The sequence below is a fragment of the Bos grunniens genome, chromosome 8, assembly GCF_055505025.1.
Source record: "Bos grunniens cultivar Pamir isolate PY7600 chromosome 8, Bosgru_T2T1.0, whole genome shotgun sequence".
Lineage (NCBI taxonomy): Eukaryota > Metazoa > Chordata > Mammalia > Artiodactyla > Bovidae > Bos > Bos grunniens.
Window position 1 is genome coordinate 83,770,683 of NC_141172.1, and position 17,322 is coordinate 83,788,004.

The 17,322-nt window shown below is 38.8% G+C and overlaps 2 protein-coding genes across 10 annotated transcripts in view; one reads left to right on the forward strand and one right to left on the reverse strand.

Moving 5' to 3' along the window:
- Positions 1–17,322, forward strand: part of CENPP (centromere protein P) — a 237,025-nt gene that overhangs the window by 143,724 nt on the left and 75,979 nt on the right. The window contains exon 6 of one of the 6 annotated variants that reach the window (XM_086315607.1): positions 5,064–6,767. The exons of the other annotated variants lie outside the window; for them this stretch is intronic. Coding sequence (XP_086171733.1) covers positions 5,064–5,153 — 90 coding nt within the window. The 3' untranslated portion in view covers positions 5,154–6,767. Of the gene's footprint in view, positions 1–5,063; positions 6,768–17,322 lie in introns of those variants that run through there. 6 annotated transcript variants of the gene reach the window in all.
- ECM2 (extracellular matrix protein 2) overlaps positions 13,961–17,322 on the reverse strand; it is a 41,261-nt gene continuing 37,899 nt past the window's right edge. For all 4 annotated transcript variants that reach the window (XM_086315598.1, XM_086315597.1, XM_086315596.1 and 1 more), the window contains exon 10: positions 13,961–15,372. In XM_086315598.1, the coding sequence (XP_086171724.1) occupies positions 15,204–15,372 (169 nt within the window). In that variant the 3' untranslated portion in view covers positions 13,961–15,203. The remainder of the gene's footprint in view (positions 15,373–17,322) is intronic.

A 17,322-nucleotide genomic window follows, 5' to 3' on the forward strand; every position in this document is an offset into this window, starting at 1 on the left:
CCCAATTTACATCAGTTAAGAGACCGTTCTTCAAGAGGACGTTTTTCTAAGTCTGGTGAGAAAGACTCACCAGTACTAGGTAACACCAAACCAGCATCTTCATGATGTGCAGATTTGGGGGCCAGCCTGTTTGCAAAGTGTGTTTATACTAGTTAGCAGAATTTCTTCTCTCCTCCCACAAAGAAAATCTGACTGTTGTTTGTTCCCAATTCTCAGAGAAATGGCACATGTTGAAGCAAGCCATAGCAAGAGTACCGTGCCTCCATTGTACAGGGCAGCCAGCCATCAGTTAAATAAAATATCCTTCTGTGGCCCTCACATCAAAGAGTTCCATATGCTGGACCTCCCTCTGCAGAATTTTAGGCCTGTCCTCGGTACAGCACCTGAGGTTTGGCAGGCCTCCTGTTTGGTTATAATGCTCATGTCCATATTTATTCAGTTATATTTAGTTCAAAACATTTGTCTGTTATCTTGATGAATTGGGACATTGTAAAGGTTGAACTGGATTTTATTAACCTGAGTTCCATCAAAGCAGCGACCATAAATGGGAAGCTCCTTGGGCAGAAATCTGTGTCCTTCACAATGTTTTGTTTTTTTAATTTTAACTGGAGGTAAAGTTTAGATTCCAGAAAAATAAACATCATACTGGTACAGCTCAATTAGTTTTCACAAACACCTAATCAAGAAATTCCAGCACTCCCAGACCCCTCTTCCAAATCACTCTGTCTTCAGAGGAGGCCGCTGCCTGACTTCCAACACTGTAGTTCCCTGAACGTTCCATGTATATGGGTCATACATTGCATTCTCTTTTGAGCCTGGATTTCTTCATCCAGTGTTATGTTTTAGAGATCCATCAGGGTCATTGTGGTTAGCAATAGTTTGCTTATTCTCATTATAAGCATACCTTCTTGTGCTTCACTTCATTGCATTTCATAGATCTAGTGTTTTCTTTGTGTTTTTTCACGAACTGAAGGTTTGAGGCAACCCTGTGTCAAGCGAAACTATTGGCCAATAGTTTCCAATATCATTTGCTCACTTCATGTCTCTGTCACATTTTGGTAATTTTTGCAATACTGCAAACTTTTCCGTTGTTATATTTCTTATGATGACCTACAGTCAGTGGTCTTTGCTGTTACTACACTTTACTGATGGCTCAGATGACGGTTAGCATTTTTAGCAATAAAATCTTTTTAATTAGGTACATTCTTTTAAAGACATAATGACATTGCATGGTGACACTTGACTGGGGCCGAGTGGCAGCCTCTCATTGCCAGGGAACATGTGCTTCCCACCCTCTCCCTTTGCCTCTGTGCACACAGGGCCCCTCTCCCGTGTTACTCTTCCGCCCTTTCCTCACCTCACCTCTCCTCTTAGTCATGGCGTCTGCCCCACCACCACCCTTCTAAGCTGGGCTCTGCCACCTTATCTAGAGAACTGGGAGGCACGTCATGTGAGATTGTTTTTCTAAAGATATGTTGTAGCCTCTCTCCTCTCCCCACTTGTGAGCCCTGAGCTTGTCTTCCTCCAACATGATGTGATCTTTAGTCAGAGGCTTAGGCAAAGAAATAGGCCTTGAAGTATAATGCCAAAAAGTGAGTGGTCTTTTTGGCTTATTCACCCTATTCTGCTGACACTGTGACTAGCAGTACAGCCCAGGGCCCACAACCCCTCGCCATAGTCTTGGAGCTGCCAGTGGGAAGATTTACCTCACAACTACACAGACAGCCCAGCATGCACAGACACACCGTTTGGATATAAACGGGAGTTTTTTCTCCACACCTTTGCACATTGTCATTCTAGACACATCAGTTTACTTCCTCTTCCCTAAAGTATTGTGAGGAGAATTTCTTCCATTCTTGGTTCCTATGAGGGTCCTCTGAAGGGGACCTATTTCTTTTCTACATGTCTGTTTTTTACTGTTTGGGTTTTGCCTTATCTAAATTTGTCTTGGTCTAAATATTGGAGAATTAGCATTACTATTTATAGTCTTTAGGAATCGTGAATAATCTGCACATTATTATCTTGTAAACAAGATAAGTTTCAAAATTAGAAAAGCACTACTCGCTTGACTTACATTTTAGGAAAAGAAGCATTGGTTGCATGTGTGTATATGTGTATATTCAGTTGCTTCAGTCGTGCCGACTCTTTGCGACCCTTTGGACTGTAGCCCACCAGACTCCTCTGTCCATGGGATTCTCCAGGCAAGAATATTGAAGTGGGTAGCATGCCCTTCTCCAGATTGGGGTACTGGAAAGGACCTTAAAAATCATTTTATGAAAATTAAGACTCCAAAGGGTGAGGAGTAGGGCTGATTGTGGCCACATGAGACACCTTCCTGAGCTTGAGTATCACTAGAATTAATGAGTTTTATGATGTTTGTCAGCTGATCTCTTGTGTCTCCTCCTCTGTTTACATTAGTTCAGTTCAGTTCAGTTCAGTCATTCAGTCGTGTCCGACTCTTTGCAACCCCATGAACCGCAGCACGCCAGGCCTCCCTGTCCGTCACCAACTCCCGGAGTTTACCCAAACCCATGTCCATCGAGTCGGTGATGCCATCCAGCCATCTCATCCTCTGTTTTCCCCGTCTCTTCCTGCTTTCAGTCTTACCCAACATCAGGATCTTTTCAAATGAGTCAGCTCTTTGCATCACGTGGCCAAAATATTGGAGTTTCAGCTTCAACATCAGTCCTTCCAATGAACACCCAGGACTGATCTCCTTTAGGATGGACTGGTTGGATCTCCTTGCAGTCCAAGGGACTCTCAAGAATCTTCTCCAACACCATAGTTCAAAAGCATCAATTCTGTGCTCAGCTTCCTTTATAGTCCAACTCTTACATCATACATGACTATTGGAAAAACCATAGCCTTAACTAGACGGACCTTTACATTAAGTACATTTTAATGGATTGTGTAACAGTCTCTTATAGTAGTAATCACAAGGAAGATTTTGGTCATCCATTTATTCAAAGAATGGTGTTAAACTCGGGGAAAAAAGGCAAAATGGGGTGGAGGATTGTCAGGGAAGCCCTGAGGAATGTGAGAGGATGTGCCTTGTAAATACCTACTTTAAGAATGTTCTAGACCATCAAACACTAAGATGTAAATAATGTATTTTATTTGTGCATAACCAAGTTTGTATATAGCTCTATTCAGTTCAGTCGCTCAGTTGTGTCAAACTCTTTTCCACCCCATGGACTACAGCATGCCAGGCTGCCCTGTCCATCACCAACTCCCGGAGCTTTCTCAAGCTCATGTCCATTGTGTCGGTGATGCCATCAAACCATCTCATCCTCTGTCATCCCCTTCTCCTCCTGCCTTCAATCTTTCCCAGCAACAGGGTCTTCTCCAGTGAGTCAGTTCTTCTCATCAGGGGGCCAAAATATTGGAGTTTCAACTTCAGGATTGATCCTTCCAATGAGTATTCAGGACTGATTTCCTTGGACTGGTTGGATCTCCTTTCAGTCCAAGTGACTCTCAAGAGTCTTCTCCAACACCACATTTCAAAAGCATCAGTTCTTCGGTGCTCCACCTTTTTTATGGTCCAGCTCTCACATCCATACATGACTACTGGAAAAACCATAGCTTTGTCTAGATGGACCTTTGTTGGCAAAGTAATGTCTCTGCTTTTTAGTATGCTGTATAGATTGGTCATAGCTTTCCTTCCAAGAAGCAAGCATCTTTTAATTTCATGGCTGCAGTCACCATCTACAGTCATTTGGGAGCCCAAAAAACTAAAGTCTCTCACTGTTTCCATATCTATTTGCCATGAAGTGATGGGACCGGATGCCATGATCTTAGTTTTCTGAATGTTGAGTTTTAAGCCAGCTTTTTCATTCTCCTCTTTCACTTTCATCAAGAGGCTCTTTAGTTCTTCTTTGCTTTCTGCCATAAGGGTGGTGTAGCTGAGGTTATTGATATTTCTCCTGGCAATCTTGATTCCAGCTTATGTTTCATCCAGCCTGGCATTTCTCATGATGAACTCTGCATATAAGTGAAATAAGCAGGGTGACAATATACAGCCATGACGTACCCCTTTCCCAATTTGGAACCAGTCTGTTGTTCATGTCCTATTCTAACTGTTGCTTCTTGACCTGCATACAGATTTCTCAGGAGGCAGGTCAGGTGGTCTGGTATTCCCATCTCTTTCAGGATTTTCCACAGTTTGTTGTGGTCTACACAGTCAAAGGCTTTGGCTTAGTCAATAAAGCAGAAATAGATGTTTTTCTGGAGTTCTCTTGTTTTTTCAATGATCCAGCGGATGTTGGCAATTTGATCTGGTTCCTCTGTCTTTTCCAAATCCAGCTTGAACATCTGGAAGTTCATGGTTCACATACTGTTGAAGTCTGGCTTGGAGAGTTTTGAGCATTACTTTACTAGCGTGTGAGATCAGTGTAATTGTGTGTTAGTTTGAACATTCTTTGGCACTTCCTTTCTTAGGAATTGGAATGAAAACTGACCTTTTCCAGTCCTGTGGCCACTGCTGACTTTTCCAAATTTGCTGGCATTTTGAGTGCGACACTTTCACAGCATCATCTTTTAGGATTTGAAATAGCTCAACTGGAATTCCATCACCTCCACTAGCTTTGTTCATAGTGATGCTTCCTAAGGCCCACTTGACTTCACATTCCAGGATGTCTGGCTCTAGCTAGATGATCACACCGTGGTGGTTATCTGGGTCGTGAAGATCTCTTTTGTATAGTTCTTCTGTGTATTCTTGCCACCTCTTCTTAATATCTTCTGCTTCTGTTAGGTCCATTCCATTTCTGTATATAGTAGGTATTCCCAAAGACTTCTGAAAGAAGTGAATTCTTGGGTTTGATATGACTTCATGGGCTGTTTTGAATGTTCAAGCATCTCTCATGGTGAATTAGGCTCTGTAGTTTATAATGAATTGACTTTATACAGTAGGTCATGACCCATGGGCAGTTTTGAGCCCACAGCTGTGGTTTGTTTAGAGCATGTATTATTTTTAAAAAACAGGAAACTTACATCAAAGGCCAGATTTACCATATTTTAAAAGTTCAATTTGGAAAAGACTGCACTGAATTTCTGTGTCATTCCAGCAAATGGGTGAGCTCTCGGTGATGGTCTTCTTCAGATTGGTTTCCGGTCCCTGGCTCTCACCTACCATTCTTCTATACCCAGTGCTATAAGGACTCACTTCTACTTCCTGCAAGTTGAGCTACTGCCATCATCCTGTTTAATGTTTTCCTCTAAAAATGAATTAATGCCATAAATAGTCATTTTAAATGAATTGAGTTGGATTTATAAAAATGTGGGTATCAAATATTTTCAGATAATGCTTCATAGGTCAGTTTGCTTTCAGGAATGAGTATAAGTAATGGTTTTCTTTTAAATAAATTTTCTACCACTTTCCTCTGAGAAGACTGGAAAACAGTGAGTGCATCTAACTTCCAAATCTGTGTTGCTAAGGTCCACTTTTCATTAGGACGAGCAAGGCTCCTGAGAAAAATGTCAAGTAACAGATCAGGACCAGGGAATTTGTAAGGTATGCCTGAAACATCATACCAGCAGGCACAAAAGCACACAGAGATTACTGCGGACTTGTGAACAGTACATAGAAGCTTGGGTAAAGGCATAGTTTGAGTTCAGTTCAATTCAGTTCAGTCGCTCAGTCATGTCTGACTCTTTGTGAACCTCATAGAATAAGGGTGGCAGTGGATTATAACACATCAAATGCAAAGTCCTTTTTATTGTAACAAGGAAAGAGGGTCAAAAGGGTCACAGCTTCTTCTGTAGAGGAATGCCAACTAATGAGTACAGAGGAGCCATAGAATTAGAAAATCACCACTGTGAAACTTATAATGTAGTCACTGATTTCGGCAAAGAACTTCAATAGGAGCTAAAAGCCACTAAATGAAAAGTTATTGGATGGCATGATATTCACACAGACCTAAAGTCTTACTTTGTAGGATATTTCTTAATTACAAGGAGATGAAGGTACCACCTTAACCAAATGTCTCAGCATCACCAATTACAGGCCAGCCCAACATTTTGTGCTTCTTGATGTGATACAAAAGGAAGTACATGATATCAACTATGTGGAATTCTTGCCAAAAGTATTCTGCCTAAATCTAAACAATGAGACAAATGTATATTAGGGGACATTCTACACGGCAGCTGGCTTAGAATCCCTTCATAAAGTGAAGGAGTGAAAAACGTAGAGTGACAGCTGCTGCTCTAGATTGCCAGAGACTAAGGCAAGCGAACTCTGATTGGATCTTGAGCCATTAGATCTGCACTACACACAGCGATTTGGACATAGTTGGGACAGTTGGGGAACTCTGAATATGGACAGGATGTTGATCCTGAATCAATATTAAATTTCTGGGGTTTGACAATGTGAGAGAATGTGGTCATTGTTTCATGGTTATGTAAGAAAATGTCCTTGTTCTTAGGAGATTCGTATTGAAGCACTGGGGCAACATGTTATATCTGCAACTTACATTCAAATGGTCCAGCCCCTGTACCCCACAAATACATATATATGTATAGACATGAATGTGGAAAGAGTGACAAAGATAGAATGAAGATGACAAAATATTCATTGGTGAATATAGCTGAAAATATATAGATGTTCATTGTATTCTTTCAACTTTTCTATGACCATTAAAAATATTGCTAAATGGGGAATAAAGGCTAAATATTTGTGGGAAATAAGGGAATAAGTTGTGGTAAATAAGTTGCCTTAAATTAAGTTTAACTCTGATTTATCCTTAACTGCAATAAAATATTTACATGAAAAATTTAAGTTAATTAAGGTCTTATTCTACATGTAGGGTGGGTTTTATGAGTCTGTTGATACATGCGAAGTGTTTGTATATTTTTCTGCATTGAAGAGCCATCAGAGCTTCGATCATATCTTCAAAGGGTAGGTCCATTCTTCAAATAGTTTAAAACTACTGACCTAGAATAGATTTACAGTTTTCAATGCATTGTTTATTCTGAGTATCACACACTATTAATATTTCAGGCAGTTCATATATAAATTTGGTAATTGTGAATGTAATTCTCAACTTACGTAAAGCAAATGAACTTTCAGCAGTTTCCAATTTATAAAAAGATTTTCTTGTATCTTACATTAAGCTGTTAGTTTAATGTAAGTTTATTTGACCACAAGATTCTGTTACTTAGAAACACACCATGACATTCTAGTAACATGATGTATTCCTTTTCTTTTCCAAACTAATATGTGTTTAGTGCAATCACATGTTATTTTTAATACAGTCTACTTTCCCTTGTGTGGATTCACATTCTTCACATTTTGTGCAAAGGGAAAAATACGCTAGACTGTAAGTTTTTTTAATCCGTTTTCTTGTAGAAAAGGAAACATAATGTCAAAGAAGAAATAATCATGCCATTTATTCTTTAGTTGTGTAATCACTAAGCTCTGTTGATCTAATTAGAAATATTCACCTCTTTGCCAATAACAGTGTGTGACAGACCAAATTTCAATGTGACTTATAGTTTCAACTCTTCCTGTTCAGCATGTTGAAGCAAAGGCATGTAAGTAATATGTTATAATATGCCAAAGTGTTGTTTAAGACATTATAGGATGAAATGTACACTAACACATAACTACACTATTTACATAGATTGTAGTTCCTCTAAAAGTCTTTCACCAATGCTTCTGGGTCTGTTGCAGTAGGTTTAATCAGAGCTGATGTTCACAAGAATAGTAAATACTTAAACACCCCAGAACCATCTGCCCAGAGCATGCCGCACCTGGCCAAGGCTTACACGCAGACTCTTACTATATCCCTGTAGACCCACTTGCGGATTATCTCTATGGTAGAAACCCATCTGCAGGACAGGTTTATTGATCAGGTAGTCTTCTCATTTGGCTATTTTAAATACAGTTTCTCTCTCTCTCTCTTTTTTTTTTTTTTGGTTTTATGTTATTATAGTGAATCACACCTATAAGTCAAAATTACTTTTCTTTCCTATAATCAGGATTTTTTAAAATCTGCTTCTAATCTACTCCCATATCTATGACAATAAATGGTTTAGCTTCTTCGAGTTCTGGTTTCACACTGCATTTATAACATGTTCTAAGCGGGTTTCATTCTATTCTGTGCAATGGATGTGAGCATACAGTGACACAGCACAAAGGCCACCAAGCTCAAGAGAGCTCCTGACGCGGCTGCAGCGTCCCACGTGAGCCCAGCCCTCTACAGAGAGCAGTGTCTGACCCTGCTCTACTGTAATGGGCCCATTCCTTTTTCCAGTATATATCACAATCTAAGGAATCATTTCCTTAAATTATTAATATCTACCATATTATAAGACTTGGCAGCCTTGAATAAGTCACTGAACTTTCCTACCTTCTGGTTTCCCAGCACCTATCCTTGAGGGAATGGATAGTCATCTGACGTCCACCCTGTGCTCAGTACTCTTGTGGACATCACCTTATTTAACCTTCACAGACACCTTGGTAGGCAGATATTCTCCTCAATTTCATGGGCAAGGAAACTGGAAATCAGAGTCTAAGTAACTTGATCATGTCCACAGCTAAAAAGGATTCCAGTTTCAGACCCAAGATACTCATTCTTGTTTTTTCATTGCAAGAGATGGACTTCATTTTTCATAGACTTCTAGGGTTTAAAGCCCCCTGGAATCATCTGGTATAGGTTAGAGTTGGCCAGAAACATCTATTTTCATACATATGTGTGTGTGTGTTACTTGCTCAGTCGTGTGCAACTCTTTGCAACCCCAAAATGCTTTTAATGTTTTTGAATTTTAAGTTGAATTCATATTCAACTATGGACAAATGAATAATTCAGTCATTACCAATTTGTAAATACTTCTCCTATGAGGACACTTTCTGTTTTCTAAATAAGGGAAAGAGGTGAAATAGATATCATAGAGGGTTTACCCAGTCCTTTGAGGTTTCACTTAAACAGCAGAACTTGAGTATTTTATTCTTTTATGTCAGCATCTATGAACCTAGTAATTCATGTTGTTTAAATGATGGCTTTGGAAAACATTGTCAGTGTTGCTGTTATGGAAAACAATCAGTTGTCAAAGCATGACTTATTTTTTTATAAAATATACTCTGCCTTATAATGTCTATGTCAGAAAATATTAATAAGAGAAGTTATTCCTTACTAATCATATGACCGTATATAAATCTTTATCACTTTTCCTTTAAAAATCCTTAAATTTTGCACATTTCTCTTTGTTTTGTTTAGGGATAGTATTAATGTCAACTTTGGACAACTCATGAGCTGATCGTTTAGACTGAGGGATCAACAATTATATTAGTACCTACTCTATACACAGAATATAGGGATTTAAGAAATGAATTGTCTCTTATTTTAAGTTTTACAATCTTTTAGGAAAACATGGTATACCGTCTACCAATCTACTGTACAACATCCTATAATGCAAATAAATAATCAATGCAGACCTAACTCATAAAACCAGACCTGTCTGTCAGGAGGTTGGCGGAACAGATGCCAAGTACCGAAGGGAGGAGGCACTTGCTGAAGAGCTGGGCTTCTAGGCACAGCTTGCTTTGTGCCTTGGAAGCTCCTTGAGGTCAGATCATATGGCTCAAGTCAGATGCAGCCATATAGTAAACTTATTCCCCTTGAAATTGAAAGTTGGTACCCATTAGGGTTCTTCTCCTGCCCTTCTCTTCATCCACCCCTCATTGTAACCTTTCCTTTGGATTCCCCTCCAGCTGAGTGCATTCCCATCCTCCTGCCTAAATTCCATGATGACACCTCCAAACTTCAGCATATTCTCACCCAAACTGTCTCTTTCTCTAAGTTTCTCAGCAGCATCACTGAGACTCAGAGCAGTTCTCCTTTTTATCTGCTTTTCTCTTCTTTGTATCTCTTGTCTGGTAGATCACTATCCCTTTTCTTTTTTTCTTTGTATCCCTTGCATGGTAGATCACTACTTCCCTTTTGTTTTTTCTTTTCTTCTCTTCCTTTTTACAATCAATCAGTTCATTTTTTAAAATTTATTTATTTTTATTTGGAGGATAATTGCTTTACAATTTTGAATTGGTTTCTGCCATACATCAACATAATCAGCCATAGGTATGCACATGTCCCCTCCCTTCTATCAGTTCATTTTATTCTTAATATATTCTCTATTGGACTTCCCAGTGGCTCAGTGGTAAAGAATCTGCTTATGATGCAGGAGACACAGGTTCAATCCCTGGGTCAGGAAGATCCCCTGGAGGAGTGCAAGGCAAGACATTCCAATATTCTTGTCTGGAGAATCCCATGGACAGAGGAGCCAGGCGGCTACAGTCCGTAGGGTCACAAAGAGTTGGACACAACTGAAGCAACTTACCATGCATGCATGCATATTCTCAGTTTTTGATGGTTCATAGTGTCCTCCTGAGATCGAGCCCCTCAGAAGATGGCAAATATGGCAAGCTTGCCTTCAGACTTAATCTACAGCAATGAGAATGTGGGGGTTTTTTTTCTTCTTTCAAAGTCTCTGTTGTACCTATCCCTGTTTTTGCTTGTTCCTCCTGTCGCCTATACTGAGTGGGTCCCTCTTATTCTGTTTCTAGATTATCAGAGTGGTGGCTCTTTTCCCTTCATTACTTCCATGCACCTCTCTTCAGAGGTTTTTGGTGGTGTCCTATATTTCTCATTGCAATAAGTATGGTCTCCTCTTATGGGCCTTCCAGGCCACCCCAAGCCTCTTATTTCCTGTATGGTCTCGCCTCCCCTGGTGAACCTCAACTATGCTTGGCTCATGCCTCTTTGTTTCAGTCAGTTATTCCTTCCCCCTCAACTGATTCAAATTTCAAGCCCCAGTTTAAGCCTAGGGATCTTTTCTCCCCCAACTCAGTGCTAGTTATTTCCTATACCATATATACCACAGACTTCTTTGTTACTCCTGATCTAAATTTGTCAACTCAGGGAAACCATTTTTGCCTGTAGCACACTGTGGCACCAGTAAAAATTTGGGATTTTATCCTAATTTAGCTATATACCCATCATCTGTGGCTAAATTTCCACATACCAAATCTAAAAATATCTTGAAACAAGTATTATAGTTTATTAACACTTTCCAGTGAACTTAAAGGTTTTGACTACACAGTTTGAACAGTTATTGGAATAATCACATTCTTCTGTGTGAATGAGGTGATCATCCTTTCTGCTCTTAGTGGTGTCAATGTGGGATAGAGGCACATTTCAACTCGTGTTGTGGGTGGTGTTTTCCATGTTAATAGAAGAAGTCATCCCTAGGAATAGTTAACTTTAACCTCTCAAGGCCAACTCCTGAGGGATGTATGTAGAGTCACTTGACAATAAAAGCCCAAGGAGACAGTGTTGTATCTACTCAATCTTGTTGGCAGCACCCGCCAGATTTATGGGTGCGCCTACCCACTCTCAGGTGTCCAGACTTTCCACTTTCGGGACTGCATTCAGCAGATGCATGTTAAGTCCAGGCTCAGTCACATATTCCCTGTTGTTCCCAAATGCCACACATCCACCCTTAGGGTGCTGTGGGCATTCTAACCTGCCTGCTCCACAAGGAGTCACACAGTCTGGCAGAGACAAAGATGTGATCCCAATCTCTGTGTGTGGCAGCATTGCCATGTTGTCCCCATCCTATAGAACATGCACTCACGCTAACTGCCTTTCAGGGTGTTTTAGGTCAGAGGTCAGCAGTCTTTGGTTGTGGCAGAGGTGCTCAGGGCTGATCCCCACTATGACACTGGAGGTCCAAAGGAACAGACACAGCTACTAAGCTTCCTTGTCCCGGCATATCCAGAGGTTGGCTCTGTTCAGGCAGCTGTAATCCTTGTAACTGAGAAATGTTTCTTCAGGCCAAAGCTCTCCAGTGAAGTTCTCTGAAAGTATAGGAGGAGCTGAGGAGAGGATAAGGACCAGGGACTTTGGCTGAATGTTCTTTATGACTTTTAGAACTTGATGTGTGATTTATATAGTACCTTGTCTATTGGTTTCAAGAAATAAGGGGAGCTGGGGAGGCAGACAGGAACAGTGTCAGCTAACCCTTTCTGATGGTAGCAGAGCTGTTTTGTCTGAAGGGAGTACACAGACTCTGTGTACTTCCTCTCTAAAGGACGCTTCCTCCCCAGGGCACCATGAACTCCTGATGAGCCATGCTTGAAAACCATTGATGTGTTCCAAGAATGCTATTTTGTAATTGAATCAAGTGATCTCAGAAAAGTAAAATGACTGCATAATTACTGGAGACCAAGATGGGTACCCAGATGTCCTGATTCTTGGTATAATTACTTCCTTATAATTCTAGGCTATAAGTTTCTTTAACCACATCATATCTTTAATGCTTTTTACAAAATACCTTAATCTACAAAGCCAAATCTCAAAATTGAAAATATAGTTAGTATTTCCTGTACATATGTGCAAAGATGACACACTATTAAATATTTTCAGACCATGACTGGGCCAGGATTTCCTTAGTGTACATCTGTGTTAGTAATTACAGTATACTTCTGAAGCCAAACAGAACACCTCTTTGTTACACATTATATAAACATTATATATCATGAACAGTGTTTGCTATATGGACATTTATCACTTTTCTAAAATGAAATTAAAGCTTCTATCCAGAGCATTATGAAGTTTCAAAGCAAACAACTTCAGTGCTAGATATATTTTATATTTTAAATTATATAATCAGTAGATATAAAAGCATCTTCCAACTTAAGAACAAAGCTTCCATCAGTCATTCTGATTTTTCACCTTTCTAGAGATTCTTCTCCCAATTCTCAGTGCACAGTAGAGTCTCAGTGCATGCCTGGGTCTAGTGTTACTCCAAGCCTCCTGGGGGTTGCAATGTCTTATTGCAACTTTTGTTATTTGCACACTCTAGAGACCCACAATCTGGGAATACCCCTAGGCCTAGGCACAGGGGCTTTGGGACCCCAACATACTTTATTACATCACCACCCTTTGTGCTGATTTCATCATACTTGACTTGTTGATTTGATTGTCTGTTTGATTTCCTGCTTATTGCCTCTAAAACACCACACATTCCCAGAGAGCAGAGACCTCATCTGATCTCTTGATCCCTTTCTCTCTAAAACAGCATCTGGGACACAGCTGATTAAAATCATAATGACAAATTAATGCAAGAATGCTTCAGTATTCATCTCTATTGTCTAGGATGCTAATTCTTTTGACTCACTTTATTTGGTTTGAGTCCCCTCTAACAGTAATTTTTTATTTTTTAAGTTTCTTTAAATCATTTACATTGATGCATTTATATTCAAACAGCACAAGGGTTCTTGTTAAGATAAACAGATACCTGTATCTTATTATTTGTCTCTTTCATTCAACTTGGCCAATTTAAATTAGTAATGCTTCTACATACCCAAATTGGTTATAAATCTGAACTTTTTGTTCCATAAGATTTTATTTCTCTTCTTAGCCACCTGGTTTAAGCCTTTGATGCTCGATTCTAACATTTTGTATCATATTATTATTCTTGTTCATTTTGTGATCTCAAAAGCCTATATGTTAAGAAAGAGAGCTTAGAAATAACATTATCTTAAATGGGATAAATCAAACTTCTACATCTTGAAAGCTGCCCGGGTAATAATGAACTTTGACTGAATATGCTGTTTACTGTCAATTTTATATGAAAGGTTGGCAATATTAAGTGTACTCACTATGCATATCACACTTCTCAAATACTTTTTATTCTTCTCTGGTTCTCATAACAGCCCTGTGAAGTGGGGCTGAAAGGCTCTGAGAACTGTGGGAGAACTATTAAAAGATTAAATAACTAAAGTTTGAAAAATTAGAGTAATCTGCCCAATGGGGCCAAGACTAGAAATTAATCTAGTGTTTTAATTAATTAAAAACACCTAATCTGGTGTTTTTCCAAGGTACAAAACTGAGAGTAACAAGAAAAATCAACATGGTTTCTATATGTGTCTTTTAAATATTATTTTAGAAATAAAGATAAGATGTCATTATATAATGAAAATTTTAATACATGATATGATTTTGTTAGGATCTACTACATAATGAATACTAATAGCTTTATGTTGTATTGAGTAAAAAGATACATTTGAGCAAATTAGGACAAAGACAAGAGATGTTAACAATGACCAGAGGAGCAAAAGTTTTTTAAATGTATGCATTAGGTTTATATTTACAAGGTTTAGTCAAGGGTAGTTAACTTATATTTTAAGCAAACTCCACTGCTTTCCATAAATCTTTTGATCTTGAGCAAATAATCCTGAGGGTGATCTTCAGATCAGATCAGATCAGTCGCTCAGTCCTGTCCGACTCTTTGCGACCCCATGAATCGCAGCACGCCAGGCTTCCCTGTCCATCACCAACTCCCGGAGTTCACTGAGACTCACATCCATTGAGTCAGTGATGCCATCCAGCCATCTCATCCTCTGTCGTCCCCTCCTCCTCCTGCCCCCAATCCCTCCCAGCATCAGAGTCTTTTCCAATGAGTCAACTCTTCGCATGAGGTGGGTGATCTTAAAATACTGTTAAACTTTTTAGACTTACAGAGAAATTAAAAAATCATACAGAATTCACATATACCCTTCTCCCAGCTTTCCCTAATGTTAATAAGCACATATTTAACCATAGTATAGTTCTCAAGATCAGGAAATTAACTTTATAGTAATTATATTTTAATTCTATTCATGTAATTAATAGGAACTAAAGCTAAGCCAATGATTAAGTTTATTTATATCAATAATTGTATTAGAGGGTCTTAATTACTTATAGAAAATTAATAAAGTTTTGCTTTAACAGAATAATAAACAGAACATTAGTTCATAAATTCTACCTATTATTTTTTCCAGCTATCCACTTCCTGGGCTTGAACCATAGCATATATACTTTTTTAAAAGACTTAGGGAGTTCTTAGCTAATAGAAATTCTGTGGTCTGTTGTAAAGGTCATATTTAGTTTCAGATTTCTCTCAGTCTACTTCAGCAGCACACAACATCCTATTCTTGTGAGAAAAGTTTGCAACAAGATGGCTTCTTTCTAGAGTGTGAAACTGAAAGTTTCACTAAAACTGTTAAAAGACTAAACCTTGTAGATATATGTTTGGTTGTCCTGTGCATTGGTGAATCAGGTTGACTAGCATAATGACACTTTAATATGACATTATATCTCTTATTTAGGAAAATGCTACTAAAACAAATATATGAGTATGATTTACAAATGACAAAGAAAAACTCGAAATTATTTGATATTTTGTGGTTTAAGAACAATACTTGAATATGATCTTATGCATGAAAATGCATAGGATGGTATTTCTCTTGTTTTAATGTAGTTGTTTTCAAGATGAAGATGTTGTAGATTTGAATCATCATCTTCTTCAGCATTGCAAATTTGTTCTGGAAGAATATTCCTGAGGAAAAATAGACATGCAGGTCATAAAGGATTGAAGTAATATTCCATCTTCATAATTTAGGAGTTAAAATAAAATTAGATCCTTGTCTTATATACCAGAAAAAATTCCATATATGTCAAGATCTGCGTATGAAAAAATGAAGTCATAGAAGTGATAGAATAAAGCATGGTTATACCCCGGGGTGGAGGGAGAAATCTTCCTGTGTGTGACTCAAAAACCAGAAGCACTAGAAGGAAAGATTTAAAAATTGGCTACAGTTTTTTTTTTTTTTTTTTAATGCAAAGTTAAAAGACAAATTGCAAACTGGGAGAAAGTGTTTGCAACTTAAATAAAGGGCTAATATACAAAGACCTAAAAATCTAGGAGGCGAGGGAAATCAAAGAAAAAAAAAGATATCTGGTGACCAGTTTACAGAAGAGAAAATGAAATGACATGTGAACATAAAAGGATGCTTAATTTCATTTATGATAAGAAAAATTAAATTGAAATGATACTGGCATGCCAACTCTAACTTATCAGATTTTTCCACCTCTCCACAGAACAAATCAAAGCTCATTCACATGTTCTGATGATAAAGTTGTATAGGATCAAGCATCACTGAAGGGAATTCAAAACTGTTCAGGCCCATGGAAAGGAATCTGGCAGTATATAACAAAATTACATATTCATTTTATTCCTTTCAATCAGCAATTCCATTTCTACGGATTTATCCCAAAGTTAGATTGGAAAATACAAAATTATATTTGAACAGAGTTACTTATACGCACAGTTGCACTCATGTCACACGCTAATAAAGTAATGCTCAAAATTCTCCAAGCCAGGCTTCAGCAATATGTGAACAGTGAAATTCCAGATGTTCAAACTGGTTTTAGAAAAGGCAGAGGAACCAGAGAGCAAACTGCCAACATCCACTGGATCATGGAAAAAGCAAGAGAGTTCCAGAAAACATCTATTTCTGCTTTATTGACTATGCCAAAGCCTTTGACTCTGTGGATCACCACAAACTGGAAAATTCTGAAAGAGATGGAAATACCAGACCACCTGACCTGCCTCTTGAGAAACCTATGTGCAGGTCAGGAAGCAACAGTTAGAACTGGACAAGGAAGAACAGACTGGTTCCAAATAGGAAAAGGAGTACTTCAAGGCTGTATATTGTCACCCTGCTTATTTAACTTCTATGCAGAGTACATCATGAGAAACGCTGGGTTGGAAGAAACACAAGCTGGAATCAAGATTGCCGGGAGAAATATCAATAACCTCAGATATGGAGATCACACCACCCTTATGGCAGAAAGTGAAGAAGAATAAGGGCCTCTTGATGAAAGTGAAAGAGGAGAGTGAAAAAGTTGGCTTAAAGCTCAACATTCAGAAAACTAAGATCATGGCATCCAGTCCCATCACTTCATGGCAAACAGATTGGTAAACAGTGGAAACAGTGGCTGACTTTATTTTTCTGGGCTCCAAAATCACTGTGGATGATGGTTGCAACAATGAAATTAAAAGACGCTTATTCCTTGGAAGGAAAGTTATGATCAACGTAGACAACATATTAAAAAGCAGAGACATTACTTTGCCAACAAAGGTCCGTCTAGTCAAGGCTATGGTTTTTCCAGTGGTCATGTATGGATGTGAGAGTTGGACTATAAAGAAAGCAGAGTGCCGAAGAATTGATGCTTTTGAACTGTGGTGTTGGAGGAGACTCTTGAGAGTTCCTTAGACTGCAAGGAGATCCAACCAGTCCATCCTAAAGGAGATCAGTCCTGGGTGTTCACTGGAGGGTCTGATGTTGAAGCTGAAACTCCAATACTTTGGCCAGCTGATATGAAGAGCTGACTCATTTGAAAAGACCCTGATGCTGGGAAAGATTGAGGGCAGGAGGAGAAGGGGATGACAGAGGATGAGATGGTTGGATGGCATCACCAACTCAATGGACATGAGTTTGGGTGG